General features: G+C 45.9%; 6 protein-coding genes across 6 annotated transcripts; 3 read left to right on the top strand and 3 right to left on the bottom strand.

Annotated features, from left to right (window-relative positions):
• Nucleotides 1–460: 460 nt before the first annotated feature.
• VC83_00840 (uncharacterized protein) lies at nt 461–1,519 on the top strand (the record flags this gene model as incomplete). Its single annotated transcript, XM_024464527.1, has 3 exons — nt 461–496; nt 552–982; nt 1,051–1,519. The coding sequence occupies 3 exons, from the start codon at nt 461–463 to the stop codon at nt 1,517–1,519; spliced, it is 936 nt and encodes a 311-aa protein (XP_024327709.1).
• Nucleotides 1,520–1,853: 334 nt separating this feature from the next.
• Nucleotides 1,854–4,129, bottom strand: VC83_00839 (uncharacterized protein; the record flags this gene model as incomplete). The annotated part of the gene is made up of 9 exons (XM_024464526.1): nt 1,854–2,027; nt 2,084–2,150; nt 2,211–2,620; nt 2,666–2,898; nt 2,949–3,016; nt 3,081–3,165; nt 3,210–3,441; nt 3,492–3,743; nt 3,794–4,129. The coding sequence occupies 9 exons, from the start codon at nt 4,127–4,129 to the stop codon at nt 1,854–1,856; spliced, it is 1,857 nt and encodes a 618-aa protein (XP_024327988.1).
• A 1,850-nt stretch (nt 4,130–5,979) lies between these two features.
• VC83_00838 (uncharacterized protein) lies at nt 5,980–7,470 on the bottom strand (the record flags this gene model as incomplete). Its single annotated transcript, XM_024464525.1, has 6 exons — nt 5,980–6,082; nt 6,294–6,433; nt 6,485–6,582; nt 6,666–6,805; nt 6,855–6,903; nt 7,302–7,470. 6 exons carry the CDS (start codon nt 7,468–7,470, stop codon nt 5,980–5,982), a joined length of 699 nt encoding a protein of 232 aa, XP_024327987.1.
• Nucleotides 7,471–10,833: 3,363 nt separating this feature from the next.
• On the bottom strand, nt 10,834–13,035 carry VC83_00837 (uncharacterized protein). Its single transcript, XM_024464524.1, has 11 exons — nt 12,870–13,035; nt 12,797–12,816; nt 12,609–12,746; nt 12,435–12,557; nt 12,063–12,381; nt 11,872–12,004; nt 11,606–11,813; nt 11,523–11,552; nt 11,249–11,477; nt 11,162–11,194; nt 10,834–11,102 (listed from the first exon to the last, which is right to left on the bottom strand). Exons 1-11 carry the CDS (start codon nt 12,992–12,994, stop codon nt 10,952–10,954), a joined length of 1,509 nt encoding a protein of 502 aa, XP_024327992.1. The 5' UTR covers nt 12,995–13,035; the 3' UTR covers nt 10,834–10,951.
• A 638-nt stretch (nt 13,036–13,673) lies between these two features.
• On the top strand, nt 13,674–15,128 carry VC83_00836 (uncharacterized protein). Its single transcript, XM_024464523.1, has 3 exons — nt 13,674–14,107; nt 14,161–14,394; nt 14,444–15,128. The coding sequence occupies exons 1-3, from the start codon at nt 13,815–13,817 to the stop codon at nt 14,961–14,963; spliced, it is 1,047 nt and encodes a 348-aa protein (XP_024327991.1). The 5' UTR covers nt 13,674–13,814; the 3' UTR covers nt 14,964–15,128.
• Nucleotides 15,129–15,740: 612 nt separating this feature from the next.
• Nucleotides 15,741–16,051, top strand: VC83_00835 (uncharacterized protein; the record flags this gene model as incomplete). Its single annotated transcript, XM_024464522.1, has 2 exons — nt 15,741–15,827; nt 15,926–16,051. 2 exons carry the CDS (start codon nt 15,741–15,743, stop codon nt 16,049–16,051), a joined length of 213 nt encoding a protein of 70 aa, XP_024327990.1.
• Nucleotides 16,052–16,164: the final 113 nt, after the last annotated feature.

The following is a 16,164-nucleotide window of genomic DNA, read 5'->3' as shown; positions in this document are numbered from 1 at the left end:
CGAAATGAGTGCTCTGACCATACAAGTTTTTTATTTCAGTCATGGCGCCAGCCTTGTTAATATGTAGTGTTGGACGCTTTGAATTGAGTGGTTCTGGTTTAACGATCACGTTTCAGTCACCTACATCAAACAAGGTAGTAAGAGGCGGCCACGTCTATCCCGCAAACGGCATGGGTTTGAGGCGGGGTACATTGGAAAGTGGATGATAGTTTGATGATGCTTTACTTTTTTGCACCATCCACTCGCTTTTGCATGACTCATTACGGATAAACAGTGAACTGCGATTACATGTAAGTTAACGTAGATGCATAATCGTCGGTGTTCGCACCGACGATTATCAGATAGCGTCGTTTATGGCTGTGTGTCAGACAACCATAAGCGACGTTGTCCAACGACCTTGATAACATCAAACTAGAATGAACACTGAGCCATGTAGACCAGTGGCTATCAATTAGATCGCATGATGGTGGACTTCAAGAAGCCCTTCAATCGCAAGGTTTTTCTCAATGCCCGTCTAACTGATAAGCGCAGTTGTCCTGACCGAGCCACAGAATCACAAGACCGTTCGTCCGAAACGGCCAGAGTATGAAGATAAAAACGTACAGCCACGTCTGCCCAAAACTCGTGAGCGATCGTTGTCTTTGTATGAACCTGGTCAGCATACATTAGGGCTCCTGCGGAAGCTACCGATCGAGCTTCGTCGTCGCATCTACGACAAAGTCCTCAGCCATCGCAAAGTCCACTTGATGTTTGAATTCGCACCGCGCAAGTACCGTAGGGACATAACGAATAAGAAAGAGATCTTAGAGTGGCGATGGTGGCATTGCATCTGCACCTGGGACCAAACCGAGGATGATGGCTTCCGGAGCATCTGGTTTGACCGGTGCAAAGATGGAGTTAGTGATGGGAATCCAGGCCCTCCGAACGGAATGATGGGCAAACTGAAGCTGGATTTTGCGATTCTACTAACATGTCGACAAATGTAAATAATTGGCATTCTAGCTGCTCCGGCTTCTATATCTTCGTGTAGGCTGCTAACTTAAATGCAAGATACTCAGAAGCAATCGACATACTTTACTGCACCACAACATTTGATTTTGGCACTCGACAGCTCCTATGCGATTTTCCGTCTTTAGTCCTCCCACAGCGCTTTGCACTCATCGGCGCCATTGAGATGTTATGGGAATTTATCGGTCTGGGTTTATCGCCCATCGACACCAAACAGACGCAACTGTATCAGGACATGTGGGCCATGTTTGCCGCTATGCCCAGCCTCCGGCACCTCAGGGTCGCGGTCGCAGCTCATGAATGTCCTTATCCCGCACCGCCTGACTTGAAGGAAGTGTGGTTAGGGCCTCTAAAGCAGCTAGGAAAAATGGATCTTTTTGAGGTGCTGGTTCCTGTTTCGTATGCGAGAAGTTTCAATTTCAGCGTCGATGAGGGGTCGAATTTTACGCTGGATTCATTCCCGGATATATTCACGATGCAATATTGTTTTGGGACATCGGCCAATAGGTGATCGTCACCTTGACATGGGAGTAATTATGGATTATCAAAGGACGAATGGTTTGTTTTGTATAGGATAGGCATGGGATTGCAATACATTCGGGAACTCTATAAATAACGATTAGAGTTTATCATGTAAATCATCTCACGACAGTCTCATAAAGCTTATATCGCATACCCTTATCATTGAGATGTTATCAAAATAAAAAATTATTAAGTTACATTAATCAAGCTATCCCCAACTCATAATCTTTAGAGTCGCTAGGTTTTTGCCGCTGAAGAAGACGGTTCAGTACTCACCGATGCTCCTACCTTTGTTGAAGAAGCCCTAGTAGTTGCACTTGGGACTAATGTATTGGTTCTGGAAGCGTATCAGTTGTTGCCATCGGTTTTGTGGCGCCGGTATTCGAAGCACTGCCAGTTGTGCCCGTACCTGTGGCACTGGTTGCAGAGCTACCTGGTATCTCAACACAGATATAATAGTTTGGTGTCAGACCCGAGCAACCACTGCTAAGTGCCGGCTATATAGGAGTTAATGCTCCTATCTTCGAAGATTCGAATCTCGAAGTCTACTTACGTTGTAACTTTCCAGTTGAGCAGCTGTGATATTATTTTTGGTTGCAATGGAGTCACAGGTATCCACGCTGCCACTGAAGCTTTAGCAAAGGTTCTACTTGTACATAAACCAACATGCATATACATACCTTCCAACAAACCAGTAATCTGAACAAGCTTCCGGAATCCCACGCTGTTCTGGTTGTGGGCCAACTCCATTTGTGGGCAGTGGCGTAGAGATGTAGCTCGTAGTCCTTGTTGTTGGCGTTGACGGAATGGCAACGCAATAATAGTTGTTTATTTTCAAACCCGAGCAGTCTGATTTGACAGCTGGATTCCACTTCAGGAAGTCTTCGGAGCTAAATGTGCCAAACATTTTCACAATCAGGTCGCAATCCTCTCCGCTATCCGCCCGATACCATGAAACACAGTCGGGTGTAATACCTGCCTGTGTGGCTGCCGGTGCAGCTGTCGCCACAGACGGCAGCGGAAGTGTGCCATTCATAACACAGTAATAATCCCCTGCAATTAGCCCGGAGCAATCAGATCCAAGGGCGGGCTACCCTGTTAGTTGGCACAGGTATTACGATAGATTGAGACTTACATTGTACTGTTTGAGCTCATTCAATGACACATAGCCCTCTTCCTTTATAATCGACTCACAAGTATCATTGGTGGTAGCTTGATAGAAAGCCATACAGCTAGGTGGGATACCGCTCTGAGTTGGTGAAGGCACAAACGTGCTATTAGGTGTTGGGCGAACAGTTGGAGTATATGGTGGATACCATTGCGAAGTTGCAGTAGTGTTGTGTGTAGCACTTGTTTGAGATTGGATTCCTGTGTATGGTCAGCTTGTCCTGGATGGCTCCAAATATGCAGAATCTTACCAACGCAAACAAAATAGTTAGCAAAAAGGTTGGTGCAATTAGCACCCAAGGCGGGGTTCCATGATTTGCTTCGTGGCTATGTTAGCTTCTGGTAATATATGTGCTACAACCAGCAGATTGATGATTACATACAAGTCATCCAACGACATTGAGGTTGAATATGTTGCTTGTATACTGGCGCAAGTGTCGCCTGGATATACCAGCTTCCATTTGTTGCCTATACTAGTTAGCTTCGTCACATCAGTCATCAGAGTTTCTCACAGTATGGCACTTGCCCAGCCTGGGTTTGAGTTGGCGGCCAGGATGTGGCTGTGGATCTTGTGACCTGCACATAGGAGCTCGATGGTTGCGAAATTATAGAGTAAGATGAAGAGATGGTAGTAGAGTTATGAGGTTTGATTGACGTCGATGTAGGGCAAGCGCCTTCCGATGTCCCCACGCAATAGCTATTCCCAACCCAGAAGTTGGTGACGCAGTCAGACGATACCGCCGGCTTTTACAAGTTAGCACCGAGTCAAGATTGGGTTTCCAGCACAGACTCACGTTCATTTTTAGGAAGTCCGCAAGCTGTATCTTAAACGCGGTCGCAACTGTCCCGCAGTCATCGCCCTCAACGACATCATACCACTTGTTGCAATTGCAGATGGTCCCAGTCTGTGTAGGCTTATCCGGTTTCGTGTAGACAGTCGTGTGAGGAGCATCGCTCTTGGTGCTGCTAACACCTGCCTTACCAGTGCCAACGCAGTATGAGTCTCCAACCCAAAAATTGGTGCCACAGTCTGCAGAAACTGCAGGCTGCAAAACTATCAGTACAAACTTCGTTATGTCTGGCACTCAAAACCTACATTCCATGCAAGAAATTGATTTTTCGTGATTTTGAAAGCTGCCGCTACAGTCTCGCAATCATCGCCTTTAACTACATCGTAGAACTTGTTACAGTTTGTGGCAATTCCTGTCATCGTTGGCTTGTTTGCAGTTGTATGGTATGTTGTATGTGGCGCGTCTGCTCTCCGAACGACTGCGTCAGCGTTCAAGTCGACGATACCCGTCTGGCCAATCGACGCCGTCAGGGCGACTGTAAAAAAGAGCAACCTCATCGTTGTCATAGAAAGCTCCTTTGCGGTCAGAATTAGAAATGTTGTTTCGGTTGACGAATAGTTCCGACAACGATTTGGCGGCATTGGATAATGGGGCAGCTCCCCAATACATGAAAGCGATGGGACTCAATGAGATCTTCGGCAAACTTATGGCGATATGGCCTAGGGCTTGGAGTCGGAGTCGAAGGAAGGGGTAGAGAGGGAGCCAGGACAATGGCAATGGGGCTAAGGCAAACCCTTAGATCGGAGGGATTGGGATTCAGCTCATCCTGCAGGAGCCAAGGATTTGCCTTAGCCCCACTTGCAAGTAAGAATGCCTTGCGAGCAAGAATTCCTTGCAAAAAAAATGACCTTGTAAACGTACGATCATGAGCCTTTGCTCCATTGCTCGTAATCCGTATCACCAAGTTGCAGCGAGTTCCCGTTTGGACTCTGGCAGGATTCACTGTCAATTAATGCCATTTGCATCCGTGGCCCCACATCATACCCCTGCCCGAGACTAAGACCCTGTCTGACCTGATCGGCAATGCATGTCAGATTATGGGGACGCTAATGAATCCTAGTTCACATGACCGCCCCCGTCGGCAAAGACTAAAAATTACCATATTGAGCGAAATGGAGCGCTTCAGCCTTGAGTTTCTCATTGGCTTGGCTGTAACGTATGAGTATAAGAGTGAGACAGTCAGCGAAGGCCCGATACTGAGAAGGATGGTGATCCGGAAGATAGGATTGTTACATCTTACGTGAGCTCTACTTAGGCTGCGCACTACTCGCTCAATACTCGGCTCACTCGCTCAGTGGGTTACTCAGCTGGGTGAGTAGCTGAACCTTTTACTCGACTCGGTGAGTGAGGTCAATACTCAGTTACTCTGTAAAAACCCGGTGAGTACTCGGCTATCACGTGTAAGATTTATGCATCATGTGAACAGTCCCTCATACGATTAATACTGTTTTATGGTTAAGTTAAAGTATTACATCTATTAGCATCACTCTCGCCATCTCTAGTAAGCTGTGAGAATATGATCTTATTATAGGTATTAACCTACATAATTCTGGTAATAATCTGGTAATCCTTACTTGTTGAGGTTGCATTTGATTGATTCGCATTTGATAGAGACTATCCTTCCCATCTGTGACTTCTTTTTGCAAATGTCTGATGCAAGATGTGTTGCCATAGACTTTGGGCCAGCAGACTTGATTGCAGGATGCGTAAGGGCCTTCGAACAATAAGTACAAATAACACATGGTTCTCCAGAAAGCCAGTCTGCTCCTTGGTGATAACTTCTCCAGTATTGAGAACTCCAGTTGGTTGAATCCCATGCAATCTTCATAAGGAGTTTTGTAGTATGATCTGAGTGTTGTTCATACCATCGTGATAGCTTCCACCACTCAATGAATATATCGTGTGTATCCTTAGTCCATTTGACGAATTGGTTTAACTTGCCAATATATTCAAGGCCTGCAGGGACTTTGTAAGGATGCCTGTCCCTCAGTGATGGAAAGGATCTGAGTCGGGCAGGTTACGGTCACATGATAAGAGTTAAGGCAGGTTAGCTGAGTCGGACCCGTTTCAGGTACTTAAGGAGATTGACCCAACGGGGGTTCCTCTCTTCATCTTTTTTGTATCCTTCGTAGTAGACCTATAGGATAGCATCCGTTTAGCCTCTGACTCGCACTCTCATATGCTATTACTGTGAGCTGGGTGCCCTGTGTCCTTACAGACTTGATTTAATGAAGATAGTCGTTGAGAAGACGGAAAAGAGTCTGAGAATACTGTCAGAATCAAACAACTCTGAGTATTGAGATGGCATTTGGCAAATTGCTCGATTATCAGAAGGTTACCAGAAGTCTGGCTACGATGAAGTACTTAAATACCTGGTTTTCCAACGCGAAAGGTACTCCAGCGCTATAACTTTAGCAACTCAAGTTCTCCTCTACTCTAGCTCCAGGAACAACATATCCTGTGCAGCTGATACCTTAGCCCACTTTTCCTTATCAAACTTCTTAGAGTAGACAAGTAAGAACGCCTCTTTGAAGCTAGAACTATGAGTGGATATTTGCAACCATCCATTGTCGACAAGATTGTAAGACTTTGGGTACCACTGCACAGGTCCTGGTAATTAGGCCCACTTTCCAAACTGCCTGCTCGTACAAACAGAAATATTTATGTGGTGGGATAACCTCGTGAAAAGTGCTATAATAAACAATTAGTATTGCCAGAAGATTGCTAGGATGATCAGAGACGTACCCTTCCTCTACATCAATCCACGGCATATACTCAAAGAGACGCTCAGGCTTCTTTCTCAGCTTTCCAGCCTTTCTCGTATATGAGTGGATACAGCTATCCCAGAAATGTTGCCACTTGCGGAAATTGGACTCTTCATGGGCCTATCAACTATTAGTATCACCAGAAGATTACCAGATTATGAGGTAGCATACATCAATGTGCGCTTGAGTTAAGAGAGCCTGGGTGCTAGTGATCTCTTCATCGGAAAGCTCATCTGGTAGAACAGCCTCGTCATTTAAAATATCTCGCGCTGTAACATAAGCTCCAACTCCAAATCGTCTTCAACCTCAGTATCCTCCCATTCGCTGTTATGATTGTCATCGATTGGAATACTTGAGATACCCTCAAATGCAGCAAGCTCAGACAGAAGTTGTTTGGGCGGAGTAGATGGTGGGGCTTGTGGAGAAGAAGAGGCGCTAATATTCTTGACTTTCTGATTCGCAATGCAAGATGCATGGGTACCCTTCTCAGTCCTGTTTATAGTTAGATTGAGGCTACCAGAGATTACCAGAAGGAACTTACCGAACACAAATACGCTCAACCTTCAATTCATTCTGTAGACGTGTCTTGTCTTCAGTAGAGGCAGCGATATACTTTGTGTAATGACACAGGGCACCCAGCTCACAGTAATAGCATATGAGAGTGCGAGTTGGAGGCTAAAAGGATGCTATCCTATAGGTCTACTACGAAGGATACAAAAAAGATGAAGGGGGAACCCCGTTAAGTTTGTTTCCTTAAGTACCCGAAACGGGCCCGACTCGGTTATCCCAACCCTAGCCCTGAACCTTCCACCGCAACAGGTCCGCATCGACCCTGAACCCTACACCCTTACTGTCCCCCACTATAGTGTAACTCGCTATGTCCTCCTCTACTGGTCCGAAACCACACCGAGTCGGATTTCATGCTTGTGGTGACCGTAACAGCTCTGAGGCGGGTTCTTCGAGTATCTAGGTAAGGAGGCATCCTTACACTTTGCAGACTTATATAACTTCTTTAAGTAGTAGCTCAGATCAGCATGGTCAGCCTTGAGTGCTAAGTGAACAGCCTTCTCAATTTCAGTAAGGTTGGAGACGCAGTTGCGAGCTTTGATAGTATTCGCATTAGTGGAGAGTTCTTCATGTGCCTTGAGTTTCGCCATACTAACTAAACACGTGATTAGCAGAGATCTCCAGAAGTTCTGGCTATAGAATCAAGATAATAAACTTAGTTGAAGTCCTAGTGAAGAGGTAAAGGCTCAAAAGGGAAGAAGAATGTGTAGATCGGAGAGTAACCAAGGAAGGTGGTTCTAAGGTCATGGTTATTTTAAAGTTGCAAACAAAAATATTTGTGAAGGAATATTCACCTACAAAGAATTACTGTTCCAAAAACAACACCACAATGCGCACCTTCATATAAAACACATACCTTTCAACCTCTACCTCTTTACTATACTCTTCTTCTGCAATATTCTTTCTACAAACTCACTGTAAGTACACATATCTTTTGATCTACTTCTTTATCTTGTGTTTACTTTACTAACTCACCTTGATATTAGCAAATGACTCGTACCAAGCAAACTGCTAGGAGATCAACTGGCGGCATAGCACCAAGGATGCCACTTGGATTACGGGCTGGCTCTGGGCTTGGCGCAAAGGGACAGGAAAAGGCTGTGGGCACAGCAAGAAAAGCTCCAGTTTGCTCATCTCAAGCTAGCAACAATCATGCTCAGAAGGCCACGCGCTGCACAAAGTCTAGTAAGAGGATTACCAGAGGATTACCAGAGGATTACCAGAGGATTACCAGAACTCTCTAATAAACATATAGGCACCAAGGCTCTCCGCGATATCAGAAGACAGCAACTTGATACTAGCTCCCATTCCAGCGTCTTGTTAGGGAAATCACAGAAGACTTCAAGTCCAATCTTCGCTTCCAGCAATCTGCTATCCTAGCTCTTTAGGAAGCTGCTGAATGCTTCCTCATTCGAGAATTTGAGAGTATGATGTTTAAACATAGTGACAGGGACATACTAACAGTTATAGTGACAAACCTCCTCGCTATTCATGCGAAGAGAGTGACAATTCAGGCAAAGGGTATGATATTGGTTCGGCGTTTGCAGGATATGATGTTTAAGCTGTGGGCTTAATCGATGGAAATGTCTCTCACCCAGGAATGAAGGTCAGATGAGTTCTGGCAACCATCTGGTAACCTGGTACCTAAAGGCCAAAGGTTATAGTGTGGAATAGGACATCAACAATATGGGAATGGAGTTGGAGTTATGGCGTCTTGATCAATGAAGTCGCACCCCGTTTTTAACATAAGTAATGGCTAATCAAACACGTGATATAACTGAGTTGCCAAGACCCATACTAGGTACTCAGCAAGTGAGTAATCCTCATTCAACAATACTCGGGACATGAGCGAGTAACTCAGCTGGGTGAGTAAAAATTCTACTACTCGACTCGTGAGTACCCAGTGCGCAGCCTAGCTCTACTACAATTTGTTGATCTGTGACGCGCCGATCGCTACGGGATATCCTTTTTTATCCACCTGCCTGAGCTCATATAGATAGTCGGGATACGCATACACGCAGCAATGGCATGGCCGCTTAGGCGTGAGGAGAGCTTAATGTTCAATATGCGATCATTATTGGCACCTTGGGTTCGGGACACTCCGTAATAATGTTATATATGGAAATCACATCGTATAACGTACATGTATAGCGAAAGCGCCAAACAAGCGAAAGCGCCAAAATGATGCGGTGACCAAACCCCCCAACTAAATGTTAAATTCCTCAACAACAAAACATGCCCCATAAAAACGATGAAAGCCAATTAGTGCTAGCTATCCAGGCTATGCAAAGCGACCCAAAGTTACGCCTTCGAGTTGCTGCTAGGATCTATTCTGTGGACCACCGCAAGCTAGGTCGTCGTCTAGAAGGTGTACCTTCACGACGCGATATCCAAGCCAACTCACGGAAATTAACTAACCTAGAGGAGTCCGTCCTTGTTCAGTATATACTCGACCTAGCTGCCAAAGGGTTTCCTCCTCGGCTGTCTGTTGTTGAAGATATGGCAAGTCGACTACTTGCAACACGCGACGCGTCACGCGTTGGGTCGCGTTGGGCTTCAAACTTTGTTAAGCGGCGTGTAGAGCTCCAGACACGCTTTCAGCGCAAATACGACTACCAGAGGGCTAAGTGCGAAGATCCAGAAGTTATTAATGGCTGGTTTGAGCTTGTGCGTAACACAATTGCGAAATATGGTATCGATGAAGCAGATATCTACAACTTTGATGAGACTGGGTTTATGATGGGCGTTATCTCAACTGCTATGGTTGTAACAAGCTCAGACGGGCGGGCAAAAGCAAAGAAGGTACAGCCTGGTAATCGGGAATGGGTTACAGTAATCCAAGGCGTTAGTTCTCAAGGTTGGGCAGTACCACCATTTATCATTGTTGCAGGCAAAAACCACCTTACATCTTGGTATGAGAATAGTGGATTTTCAAGCGATTGGGTGATTTCTGTTACTGAAAATGGCTGGACTACAAACGAGAGAGGCATGGATTGGATTCAGCACTTTGAGAAGCATACAAAGGCCCGGAGTGTTGGTGGTTATCGCTTGTTAGTCCTTGATGGTCATGAGAGCCACCACTCAGATGAGTTTGAGGAGTACTGCAAGGAACACAACATTATTACGCTTTGTATGCCTGCTCACTCTTCTCATCTACTCCAGCCACTTGATGTTGGCTGTTTCGGCCCGTTAAAGCAGGCCTATGGTCGGCAAATTGAAGATATGATGCAGGCTCATATTTCTCATATTACAAAGGATGACTTCTTTCCTGCCTTCCACGCTGCATTTAACACTACAATGACGGAAAGTAACATTTGAGGCGGGTTCCGAGGGGCAGGGCTTCTTCCATTTGACTCTGAGAGAGTGATATCTACACTTGATCTTAAGTTAAGGACACCAACGCCTCCAAGCTCCCGCCCAGGTACTGCTCAACCTTGGGTTTCTCAGACACCAAACAACCCAATTGAAGCTATGTCACAGTCTACATTTATTAAAACTCAGATTTCACGCCATCAAAATAGCTCTCCAACCTCAATCTATGCAGCTGTTGACCAGTTTACAAAGGGTGCATCGCAAATAATGCATCAATTAGCACTGCTAAAGGGAGAGAACCAAAACCTACGACAGGCAAATGAAGTACTAAGCAAGCGCCGGAGAGCTAGGAAAACACGACTACAGCAAGGAGGATCACTTAGTCAACAAGGGGCGCAAGAGCTACAGGATGAGAGGGATGTTGTGCAGCAGGTAGAGCAGGAAATAAGGGCAAGCCGTGGTCGGAAGCCAAGGGAAGAAACCCGTGCCCGTCGCTGTGGCAAGTGTGGTGAGACTGGGCACAATGCGCGCACGTGTCAGATTGTAATAGACACCTCTGAGGAAGAGGACTCCGAGTAGTTTCAATTGATTTCTAATGTTGTGGTAGATTTATCGCAATGTTTGTCGTGAGGGTAGATAATTTTGGCGCTTTCGCTTGTTTGGCGCTTTCGCTTGTTTGGCGCTTTCGCTTGTTTGGCGCTTTCGCTATACATGTACGTTATTGTTTATCATTAAATTTAGACTAGACGACATCCAGGTTCAAACACCATATCCAGTTCCCAAATCTGTATTATTCTTGTTTGGATCCAAAAGATCCGGATCGAATGTTGGAGCTTTAGGGCGGTTAAGAACGGCCCCAAGTTCCTCTATCGTAGTTCCATCATCCAAATCTATAGCCCACGCCATTGTTCTATGAAGCACCGTTAGTTGGAGATACATGGTAACGATAGGGATAAGTAGAAAACTAACCCTCCAAGGCACCGACTATTGGCGTATTTGATCCTGTGGGATATAGTCAGCTATGTCAGGGTAAAGGTGATAATTAGCCAGACTTGCTTCATCTTCATGGTTTCGCCATCATCATAGGATACCCACTGGTCATCGTCCCAAGTAATGACCTTTACACCTGCTTCTGAATCAAGTGTGACTTTTGCTCCACCAGCCACTACCTCTCTGATCTCAGTAGCTGAAAGAATTCCTGACGTGTTTGTGCATGGTCCGGCCTTGCCGCCACCACTAAATGGGCAACCCGGCGCAATACAAGATGAGCTTTTCATTGTAAAACCTTTTATGTCAGTCTATGCAGCGATGGGTGGGGTTGTGGACTTACTACGGCCATAGAATCCAAGGCCAAGAACCACTATAACAGCTGTCAGCTTTGGCAGGAATTTTCAAAATAGTGAAGAAAGTTACCTCTCGCGGGGTCAATATGGTTTCTCCATAGTAACTGCATGCTCTGCTCAATCTCTGTTAGGTTTGTATGTGCCCGCGCCAGAGCTCCAACCGAATTGGCAGAAGAGTCCCAAGTTCCGTGAATATCGTAAGTCATAATGTTAAAAAAGTCAATGATGGGATCGATTTTGACGATGTCAAATCCGCGCATATACCAGTATGAAGACGGCTAAATAAGTTTAGAGTCGCTTCTTATGGCCTACTGTGGGGACCTTTAATTTACTTACAATTGTAATTGATAGTCCTGGACGATCTGGCATCCCACTCTGGTCCAATGCGTGCCGGAGGTTCTGGAGGAATTTAGGAAAGTTCTCTTTGTCGGCGGCTTTTCCTCCTCTATCATCCGCAACCGGGTATTCCCTAGAACCGTTGTCAGTAATTATCCCCCAGTCTTAATCTAAATATAGTAAAGACTTGCCAGTCGAGGTCAACACCATCAAATCCATTGGCCATCATAAAGGTAATGAGGGAATTGAAAAAATTCTCTTGCGCATTCTCGGACGCAGCAAGATCCGAGAACGTGGCTTGAGTTGGCCCTGGATCGTTCATAGCCCATCCTCCAATCGAGATCCAAACTTTAAGCCCTGGCTGAGCAGCTTTAAGGCCTGTGACTCTTGTATAAAGTGCCGCAACATCATCTCCCATAGGAGCGATGGTGAAGGTGTCCGGATCTATGAGCACAAATGCAAAATTGATGTGCGTGTAATATCCCAAAGGTATCTTTTCGGGGGTCATGGCTAGATATAATTACTAGTGCTACACATCGCTCCCGATTAATAAAAAAACTTACTTTGACAGCTTCGTTCCAAATTCCAGCCTTCATAGTATCCAATCGTGCGAGCATCAGAGCTGAAACCGCCGCTACATGAAGGAGAAGTTGGGATGTTGCCCTGACAGAAATCAGGGGTGGTGCCTAATCTATTCAGCCACCTCCATAGTCATATTTCGCTATTGTTGCGCTCACCACAGAAGCCGTACTCGCTGCAGCAGACGTTGAGAGGGCAATTTTCTGCTGTAGACCACATTGAGCCCCATCCAGGATCACATTCGGATTTTTCGTCGCATGTTGACGTGCAGTTGCCCTTGCCACAGAATGTAGGCCCTTGATATCAATCAGCGAAACGTTTATTAGCTCCAAATGTGATGATATACCAAGACCACAGTTTCCCGTTCTACAGAAGATTTAGCAACTTAATCATGTACCCCCGATTCGGATAGAGCTTACCCATCAGGTTCCAGCCTACAACAGCCACTCTTACATTTTTTGTCCTTCGTGCAATGATAATCTTCACAAATAATGGGGGCAACAAAGAGTAGCCCCGCCGCCAGGAGAAATGTAAATAGCTTCATGGCTGAAATATTTCCCTTTCAACAAAAATAATTGCAGAGAGTTGAACGAGAGAGCTCGACAGTAGAAGATCAAGTGCATGATTGCCGTTGACACCCGAAATGATACCCCACTGACCCCACTGACCCCACACACCATTAGAGCGTAGCTAATGTCATAACTGTATGGAGAGGGGGATTCAGGCCTTATTCGGTCATTCCGGTATGAATTACTCAAAATAATTCTCGCTTCTAAGACTGGAAGGATGCAGCACAGTCACTACTGATAGTCTCGTCCTATGAACTCACAGTCGACGAGGAACATCGACAAGGAACAGCTCGGCCTTGTTTTAAGTGGGTCGTCCATAGTGGAAACTCACACCGCATTCCGTCAACTGACATGTAAGCTTACGGTAGCACAGCACTCTAAAAGAGTTGCAGATCGTCGACAGATCCCCGGAAGAAGACCAGGGGGGTAAAGACCAGGGGGGTAAAGACAGGGGTGGTGCGAAGGATCATGAGCAAGTCCCACGGGGCAGGGCAGTGGGGCCGGCGCGAAGGATGATCACGACCAGAGAAGTAGAGCAAAGCTGAGCCAAGCGGAATCAAATGTCGATTGAGGATTAATAAACTGTGTTGGGTGTTTTTTTTGTACAGTAGTTGATGAATTACGAATTTTGTTCTGTAAAGCGATAGGCGTGTTTCTTCTCAACAGACGGTTTGTGCTTTGTCAAGCATTCCTCTTCAACACAACCTCAACGTCGCCTTTCATTGACAGCTTTCAAATTTGAATATATATATATGTGTTAGTCGTGCTATTCCTTCTCAAAGGCATTGCGGAAAGATGCAGCTGGACAAGGTCATCCGCGGTTGTCTTTGCGTTGCCCTAGCCTTCTCGACTGGAGTCATTGCCTGCCCTGACTACGATGACCTGCCATTTTATAAAGCTCTCAAGGCAAGCAATCTGACTTCAGATGAGCTGGCGAAAAGATGGTACACCGTCGAACCTAGCGACAAGCCTCAGTTTAACCCCAGTACATGGCCCAAAAGCACTCTGTCATATTGCTTCGAGGACGACAATGCGAGAACTCAACTGAAACATATCATTGAAAGTGCTTGGAAAATATGGCAAGCAGCGTTAGTGACTCATAGCCTACCGTTTTTTAGAGTTTAGCAGCTAAGGTCAACAGTGGTGTCAGTTATCGTATCAACATGGGAGAGTACAATGATTGCCCTCCAGCCGTCAATGGGTTGGTTCCAATGGGTGCAACTCATATGCTTGTCAGAGCGCTTACAAACGGCGAAATGGTGACCAGTGTTGGATATCATATATATAACCCTGGAGTTGGTCCAGTTATGAGATTTGATCCCAGTCCCGCAATTGGCATGCGAGATCCAGTCGCGAACATGGCGCACGAGATAGGGTGAACTTCTAGGCTCAAATTTTAGTAACCTATACTGACTGATAAATAGACATGCCTGGGGTTTCTTCCATGAGCAGCAACGAGGTAGCTTCTGGAAAAGACACGAATACGCAGAGGCAAAAGGGGTCACAAATCAAATCAATTTCGTATGCTCAAACTTGGCAGACTACAGTGTGGTTGGAGGACAGCTAGATGGCACCATGGATGACGCCTGTCACAGCCAGTTGAGAGCCAAAAATCGGAGGTTTTCGGCGCAGGAGTTTTTGCCCATGCCCTTGGCAGCCACTAAAGAACTTGCTAGCGGAGACTATGACTGGGACTCCATTATGCTTTATGCCTCTCCAATTGCTGGTGCGGTTAGAGATGGCGCCCCCATCAACGTCTACAGAAGGGCTTCAGACGGAAAAGTTATTACTTACAACAAGTCACCAAGTCAGAGGGACGTGAATAGGTTCAATGCGATGTATTCGGCAAAGGCACCATATCCGAACCCGTGCTTGATCAATCAGGGCTGCAGCCCAAAACAGGCGCTGTTTCTCAGGGGTAAGGCCATATGTAACTGGAAGTGATGATAGTCAATAATAAGGCTTCGACACAATTCTAGTTCCAACTCATAATAATGTTTCAATAAAGCACTGGACCTTATTGAAGTAACCATACGTGTTTAGACGAGAGGCTCTGGAGATTGCTTGGTGTGCTCCATGGCCTATTTTAACCTTAACTATTTCTCAGCCTCCAGACCACAGGATACACATACAAGTGACATTTTGGTAGCCGCGGTTGCGCCACTGACTTATTCCACTCGTCCAGTCTCAGGACACACTTTCTATGAATTGGAGATTTTAAGAACAAGTGGGATCTGCATCCGATTGAATCACAAGCACGATGCGCACTTTTTCGGTGTATACCTCTGCAAATCTAGGATGTTGACAAGTGATACCCGGACGGCATACTGAAAGAATCTGAAATTGCATGATTCCAGGTTTTAGTTGTTACAACATTGTATAAGCATTTCAGAAGCTGAGCGGCTTGATAACAGGAAGGTTTGGGATCGTAGGCCCTACCAGTTCGAGGGTTAAGCCGTGAATTTCCCTTTTCGGGCCTTTGTAGCACTCCACACCGCAAGGCCCAGAACGCCACCAAGAATAAGAACCCCGAATGTAAGCTTTGTACACCCGCATTCAGCTTTAGCCCATGCTCCATAATAGGAGTGTAGATCGCACTGTATCAGCCCGTCCACTGCCATCGAAGAATATCGAGATGCCAAGAGTAGCTTACTACGCGCATACAGAAGCGCAGCGGCCCCTAACGAGAGCTAAACTCCCCACCCATCCCTCCACTCCGCCATGGCTCCACAATCCTTCACGATCCCTGTATTCCACCCCGCCGCCAAGGTGCGCTTTAATGTTGAACTACCTGAACTGCCGAATGAGGTAGGTGATGCCGAAAAGTCAAGACTCCCACTCATCACTGCTTGTTTCCCATGACCCCTCAGCCTCTTCACATTGCTAGTGCTGATGTAAGTTTTCAGGTCATTCCGACGCCATCCTTCATCGACCGGCAATCCTTCCTCAGCTACTTCGGCGCATACGAAAATATGTCATCTGCGATGGAGATATCCACCTGTGATTCCTATTGGGCGCCGAGTCTCGTCTAGTCAGACCTGGAGAAAGCTTGTGGCTCTTTGATTCTGCTAATATTTTCTCGTTGCGATTTTGTTCACAGCTCAATCTCTCTTTACTGTTTGCGCCTATGAGCACCGTTAGTAGT

Source organism: Pseudogymnoascus destructans (genome assembly GCF_001641265.1).
Source record: "Pseudogymnoascus destructans isolate 20631-21 unplaced genomic scaffold scaffold_2, whole genome shotgun sequence".
NCBI lineage: Eukaryota > Fungi > Ascomycota > Leotiomycetes > Thelebolales > Thelebolaceae > Pseudogymnoascus > Pseudogymnoascus destructans.
This window is presented reverse-complemented; position numbering and strand designations above follow the sequence as displayed.